General features: G+C 28.3%; 1 protein-coding gene across 1 annotated transcript in view; it reads left to right on the top strand.

The window, feature by feature from the left end:
- Positions 1 to 4,647: 4,647 nt before the first annotated feature.
- Positions 4,648 to 7,746, top strand: part of LOC105255691 (26S proteasome non-ATPase regulatory subunit 1) — a 49,978-nt gene continuing 46,879 nt past the window's right edge. Inside the window, exons 1-7 of the mRNA XM_011265131.3 lie at positions 4,648 to 4,777; positions 5,310 to 5,427; positions 5,537 to 5,706; positions 5,788 to 5,996; positions 6,164 to 6,640; positions 6,889 to 7,115; positions 7,350 to 7,605. Coding sequence (XP_011263433.1) covers positions 4,744 to 4,777; positions 5,310 to 5,427; positions 5,537 to 5,706; positions 5,788 to 5,996; positions 6,164 to 6,640; positions 6,889 to 7,115; positions 7,350 to 7,605 — 1,491 coding nt within the window. The 5' untranslated portion in view covers positions 4,648 to 4,743. The remainder of the gene's footprint in view (positions 4,778 to 5,309; positions 5,428 to 5,536; positions 5,707 to 5,787; positions 5,997 to 6,163; positions 6,641 to 6,888; positions 7,116 to 7,349; positions 7,606 to 7,746) is intronic.

The following is a 7,746-nucleotide window of genomic DNA, read 5'->3' as shown; positions in this document are numbered from 1 at the left end:
TATAAATGAATTTTATATTTGTATGTTACAGACAACTAGCTTCGATAACAACAACTCCGCTGTTGCGCATCAGTGCCGGTGAGTGAAAAAAACTTTTATTTAACTTTAAGGTAACGGATTCGTAGAGATTGCAGATGTAGATGTAGATGTAAATTGTAGATTGTAGATAAATCCGTTGCCTTAAAATGGATGAGCTAGGATGGATTAAATTAAATAAATTAAATTAAATACTTAAATTAAATTAATTAAATTAAATAATTTTAATAAATTCTTTCGAACTTATGCTTTACATGTATTGCGATAATATATTAAAATATTAATTAAAAAAGAAGAGATCAAGAAAAGATTTTTTTGTAAAGATTTTGTCTAATTTATTAAATAAAGGACAACAATTAACAATGATTAATTTTATCAATTTTTAATGCTTATTTATTCTTATAATACGCACTTATCTTCTAATTGCTCATAGCTCATCCATCGTAGAATTTGTTTGTAGATATTGTTTTTAAACTTTACTTTAACTTAATATAAAGCCAATAATTAATTAATTAAATAATTTGTAATATGATCAAATATACACACGTTAACTATATATTTTATTATAATATATAATTTATAGAAATTTGTAGTAATTTGGCTTTATTTCAGTTAAAATAAAGTTATATTCAATATTTAACGAGCGATCGTGAAATCGAACGATCGTTACTAAATAAGCGTAAATATTTCACGCTCTTTTGCCGATAATTATCCGGCAAGAGAAGGAATAATCATCTCCTTCTTCGATCTCTGATTAGAGATCGAGAAAGAAAGTGGCTAAAATCAATGAAAGGTAGGTTCAACTGGCCTGAAGAGTACGGTTAGGGCATGCGATTAGGGCACGTGGTTAGGGCGCGCGGTTAGGGCACGCGGTTAGGGCACGCGGTTAGGGCACGCGGTTAGGACACGCGGTTAGGGCACATGACTAAAATATATATACATAATTAGGTGAGGTGATAATTAGAGATAGGTTCCTCAAATCTCGAATAATTTTAGTTAATCAGGAAGTAGAGTTGTTAGGGCTATTAAGTAATATCATTCAGAATTCTTTTATTGATATTAGGGTTGATAGGGATCTTAAGATCATTAGAATTCTGTAATAGCAGGATTGTTTGGGCTATTAAGATTCATTATTTCTTTTGATATTCCAATAATCCTAATTGAAATTATTTTAATTAAGTTGAATTTATTTTTAAAAACATTATAAAAATAAATATAACATGTTTTAAAAATAAATATGTTTTAAAAGAGAAATTTAAATTATGAAAATTATCTTCAGAAATATTAAAGAAATTGCATAATTATTAATGTTTAAAAATAACATAACATAACGTGTTATATCTTATTTTAAAACTTAAAAATATATGTGTATTAAATCAAAAATAATATTAAATTCAAATGTTATTGCTATCAATATCAAATTATTATATCGATGTTATTAAATATTTGAATAAATGGAATATTATTATTTGATATTGATATCATCATAAATTTGTACATTGTAAATTATAAATTGTTACAATTGTAAATTGTTACAATTGTAAATAGTTGTAATTGTATTTTCAATGTATCTAACATAGATATTTTAATTGTAAAATGTAATACAATTATGACTACGAAATTGTATTTAACGATCATAAATTCTTATGTAAATTACATGAGAAATGATCAAAAGTATACGTATAATGATTACATAATAATAATTAACATAATAGTAATTCGTTAAATTAAAGTATTTGTTTCCGAAGTATATATTTAGGAATATTCGTAAAAGAGTAACTGTTTGTATTTTCATGTCAAAGAGTCATTAATAAATTCGAAATATTTTTATATGAAATGTAAAAATTCAATGCTAAATTAATGATTAAATATAAGCATTATAAAATTTGACGGACGCCTTCGTTACAGAATCGGGAGTAAATTATTATAAATTTAATGATTTAATTTATTCTTCGCGTTTTTTCGGGACTTTTAAATCGCGATTTATCTTATAATTTAATATTATCTTATAATTTAATCGTTTACTTATACATCGAAGCTTTGTCTATCTTTCCACGACATTGAATATTGTCTATCTTTAATAATCTCCGTAAAATGCACTAATAATATAAATATTTTTTTCTATAATTAAAAAACGATCGATACTTTATTAATGACTGCTTTAATCGATTGTTTACACTAGCTAAATCTTATTAAATTTTATTAGTACATCGATTATTAGAGGACCTTGATAAAATCATTCAATTGTTTATTAAACGTGGCGATAACGTGATTTTTTAATTATATTTTAAAGCTTATAAAGCTCATTTTATCTTATTTAGCTAATCGTGCGCGAGATAGGATATGTATTTTATTCTCAATCGCGAAATTAAAGTCGTGTATTAATCCCAAATAAATTGGACAGTGAATTTTATGTTCATAAACAATGCGGACCACAAATGTTTATCAAAATATCTTCGTGTATCATCATTTGTGTGATAATAATTATGTCGCGCGCGTATCTATTGATAGTTTTAAATTTCATATTATAAAAATTATACGTATATTTCTCGTAATCAAATATTCCGATTATTATCGATTTATTTATTCGCGTTTTCTCGCGAATTTTAAATCGCGATTTATTTTGTAATTTAATTGTTGATATACATCGAAGCTTATTTTATTTTTCCGTATTTTGAATATTTCCTTTGATAATCTACACAAAATGCCAGTAATGCAAATACTTTCTTCTACTTAATCGAAGAAATAATCAATAATTTTATTAATGACTCTTTTAATCACGATTACGTTATATAAAACTTATTAAATTCGTTATATAAAACTTATTAAATTCTATTATTGCATATCGATTATTAATAATAAATGTTGCATAATTAATTATCGCTAATCGGGCTTGTCTGGACTATATAAAAATTTTTAGTAAATTTCATATTATACGTATATTTTGGTCATTTTCGCGTAATAAATTATTTCATGTAATAAATAAAAATTATTTTGTATTAAGTTTCAAATTATATTTTACATTCACTTTTGTATTAAATCCTGTATTGAAAGAAAATAAAAATAAAATTTTAGAAAGTTTTTTTCCTCGTATTTCCATCTTAACAGAGGCATTTGCCAGCTAAGGATGTTTGTGTACTCTAATGAAACTAACAATAAGAGCTATGCCTGCGATAACGTATAATACACCGATATTCATATAGATTATTTTTATATTTAAAATAATCTTAAGTATAATCTTAGATCGCGTTTTGTGATTCATTTAGTAAAATAGTTGTATTTTCCAACTTACTTAAGACGATCTTAAATATAAGAATGAATTATGAATGCCGGTCCTAATAAGATAGGGTTACCCATCTGGACAGGTCGGAGGGAAAGAGTCAAACTAAGACAGATATCAAAATTATATATATATATATATATATATATATATATATATATATATATATATGTTATTTTTAATTATATTAATACTTTTGAATAAAATGAAAGAAAAAAAGACAGTAATTGAAAAAATAGAAGAAAGGCAACTACAGTGATTTGAATATCTCAAACCCTCTTTCCTGTTCTCTCTCTCTCTCTCTCTCTCTCTCTCTCTCTCTCTCTCTCTCTCTCTCTCTCTCTCTCTCTCTCTCTGAGTGATTTGAATATCTATACCCGAGAGAACAAATGTCCATAGAAAATATTTCGATGAACTCCATAGGAAGGAATAAGCATGACAAATGATGGTAACCCTTATGATTTTAACACAAAAGAATACAATAAGCTATAATAATCCAAAAACTCGGAGAGGAGAATATATTGGATAGAAATGCATAGTGATTGGAAATGATTAGAAACTAAAAAACAGCATACAACCTATTTATTAATAGTAATTTGTAACTATATTAAATTTTATAATTTCGTTTATTGTATTATATAAAGTATTAAGCATAAAAATATTATGCTGGTATAAAAATCATAATAAAAATATATAATTATAATAAAAAAATATAAATAATATATAAAAATAATGTTGACTATATTAAAATGGAACATATGAATTCTTTATATTTTATATAAAGGGAGAGACATTTAACATGTTTTACAACATCTATATTTTTCTTAATTATAAATTTTAATTATAAAAACTTTAGAAGAATCAGTGATTAATTTGACAAATTCTATACATGTATTAATAATTAAATTTTTAAATAATTAAAAAAATGATTAATAAATATCAAAGATCAGTTTACTGCTAAATAAGATTTATAGAAATAACGGTTAAAATGTTTTTATTCCACAGCAGGCATTTTATGTTTTTTAAATAAAAATATACATATATAAATATGGCTATGAATATAGAAAAATATTTATTTCATCTTTGAATATTACATTGGAAAGTTACAGTATCTTTCGCGATTGAATAATTTATTTACTATCAATTTATATACATAAGTGTCTTGTTATACTGGTGCTACCGGTGCATTTCGTGCACATAGCACGGAACCAGAAATTGTGCACATTATATCCTCTGAGAACATTCGTGGCTTGTGACGTTTGTTCAACACTCTTGCCTCGCAGATGTCGCTAAGATCGCTGGAGATCTGTCAAGAGGCTGAACGTATCTACAAGTTCAAACAAATTCGCGGCGCTATCTCTTCATACTTTGTGTGTCTCCATTCTCCGGGAAATTCACTGTCTTTGCTGTCAATCGTCAATCGTTCGATGAAATTCAGCAAGATGAATATCACCTCAGCAGGTAGGTCGTCAAATAACCTTCCGCCTCAAGTACATTCTTTATCGTCCAAAGATTTTATTACGTTCGCGCGTAATTTTCATGCGATGATTTGCAAATCACGCGAGACTTAACCCTGAAGGCATTTTCGGATAACTTCGGAGCATCCATTTCTAAAAGTCAAGGAAACGAAAAGACGAATTTTACGGGATTTTATCAGATAATAAATAAATTTATCGTTCATTTTATTTATTATTTTATCACATTTATGTCATTTATATTATTCGTGTAATTTTCGTTGTAATTTTGTCACCTTCTATGATGATATATAATGTGACAAAATTTGTCATTTTATTTGTAATTTTATCACCTAATCTAAAAATGTCAGTCAAACGCTTCAATGCATTCAGATTGTAGCCCAAATATATTTAAATATATTTAAATATATTTTATTTAAATATATTCTAATATATTTTAATTAAATATATTTTATTTATATGTCACATTATGTGTGACGATAATAACTTCAACATAAGTACATTTATAATTTTTGCAGCTGGCATAATTTCCTTGTTGGAGGAGCCGATGCCTGAACTGAAAGTGTTTGCTTTGAAGAAACTGAACATGATAGTGGACGAATTCTGGCCCGAGATTTCTGAGGCTATTGAAAAAATGTACGTCGAAAGGAAACAAATTTATCTTTATGATATATTTATAATATATATTCTCATTTGGAGCCTATTATTTCTGTCTGAATATGATGTTGTTTTATGTTGTTTTTAGTGAAATCCTTCATGAGGATAAATCGTTCCAGCAACACGAATTGGCTGCTCTAGTCGCCAGCAAGGTGTATTATCATCTGGGTAGCTTTGAGGATTCGCTGACTTATGCTCTTGGAGCAGGAGAGCTGTTTGATGTCAATGCTCGAAACGAATATGTTGACACTACTATTGGTACGGCAGAATTATAATTATTGTCAATGTTTAAATCTTAAGTGTTGTTTTTAAATCAATTTTTTTAACTTAATCTTTCAGCCAAGTGCATCGATTATTACACGCAACAACGTGTCTTGGAAGCGGAAGGAAAACTTCCCCCAGGAAGCAAGGGTATTGATCCTAGACTGGAGGGAATAGTAAATCGTATGTTCCAACGTTGTCTCGATGACAATCAGTATCGTCAGGCCTTGGGTCTTGCCCTGGAAACACGCAGGATGGACATATTTGAAGCAGCTATCATGCAATCTGTGAGTATTAGTTTCACTGCTACTTTATAATTATTGTATATATAATTTAATATGCATTATTGATCCATATTGATCTCATGTACTAAATAAATTCGTTTAAATAAATTTAAAAATTAAAAGACAAAATTTATATTGATACAAGAACACAAAATTCTCTTTCTGTTTAGGACGACGTGAGTGGGATGCTATCGTACGCTTTCCAAGTGGCCATGAGTCTTATTCAAAACCGTGGATTTCGTAATACTCTACTCCGTTGCTTAGTCAGCCTCTATCGGAATCTAGGCACTCCTGATTATGTCAATATGTGCCAGTGTCTCATTTTTCTGGACGATCCGTTGGCTGTAGCCGAACTTCTGGATCGACTGAGCAAGGGTTCACAAGACTGCGTGCTGATGGCTTATCAGATCGCCTTTGATCTGTATGAATCTGCGACCCAACAATTTCTCGGTCGTGTCTTGCAAGCTTTGCGAGCTACCGCACCTATTCCAGGCGCGCTTCTAGTTAAGCCGATAGTTAAACCAGCTGCCGCTACCACTGCCGCTAAGACAACTGAAGACAGCACAGAAACTACAAACATGGAGACCAATGAAGGAACTGCAGTTCCCAATACAGAAGAAAAGGCTCAGCGTAGTGTCGAGAGCTTGGTATTATTATATTAATTATTTAATAAAATTATTATTAAGTAAATTATGAAGTTGTAGATGTTAGCTAAGTTATAGAATCTTAATCATAATGTTAATTATAGATTGTTGTTTAGTACTTTACTTTTTATTTTATAATTATACATATTATATTATACATATTGATAATATTATATGATGTTATTATTGATTCTTAATATATATAATGAGAAAAAAAATATTTTTTAATATCTTATGACATTTTTTTTTAGAATGCAGAGGAGAGAGAGCAGCAGGAGCGCGTGGATGCTCTTTCAAGTATTTTGGGCGGTGAAGTATCCATTGATTTGCATCTGCAGTTCCTGATTCGCAGTAATCATACCGATATGCTGATTCTGAAAAATACCAAGGATGCGATACGAGTTTCAATTTGTCATACTGCTACTGTAATCGCGAACGCTTTTATGCATTCTGGGACGACTAGCGATCAATTTTTAAGGTATATATTTATTTTGAAGAAAAATTAAATCCGAAATTTAGAAACTCTTTCTTTTTTAATATTTTAATTTTTTATTTGTTAGATTTTTTTTATTTTACAACAAAAAATATGAAGAAACTGAAATGTATTGGAGTTTTTAATTTTCTGAAAATTTTATTTCAAATTTTTTTTAATTTTAAAAAAGTAAAATATAAAAAATTTTTTTTAATTTTCAAAATATTTTTTATTTTTCAGAGATAACCTAGAGTGGTTAGCACGAGCCACTAATTGGGCCAAACTGACTGCAACAGCTTCTCTGGGAGTGATTCATCGAGGACACGAGCAAGAAGCTTTAGCTCTCATGCAATCTTACTTGCCAAGAGATTCCGGTGCTGCTGGTGCTGGATACTCTGAAGGCGGTGGTTTATATGCTTTGGGACTTATACATGCTAATCATGGGGCTGCAATCACGGATTATCTTTTGGGTCAATTAAAAGATGCCCAAAATGAAGTAAGTTCATATTTTTCTCTTAATAATTTTATCTTGAAATAGTTTATTTATTTTAGTTTATTTATTTTATTTATTTTATTTTAGTTATATGTTAAATTTAAATATGTTTATTACAATTTTTGTTGTTTTATTAAATAATTA

The sequence above is a fragment of the Camponotus floridanus genome, unplaced genomic scaffold (assembly GCF_003227725.1).
Source record: "Camponotus floridanus strain SB8 unplaced genomic scaffold, Cflo_v7.5 scaffold57, whole genome shotgun sequence".
Taxonomy (NCBI): Eukaryota; Metazoa; Arthropoda; class Insecta; order Hymenoptera; family Formicidae; genus Camponotus; species Camponotus floridanus.
The sequence above is the reverse complement of the archived record's forward strand: the minus strand, read 5'-3'. Positions and strand labels throughout refer to the sequence as shown.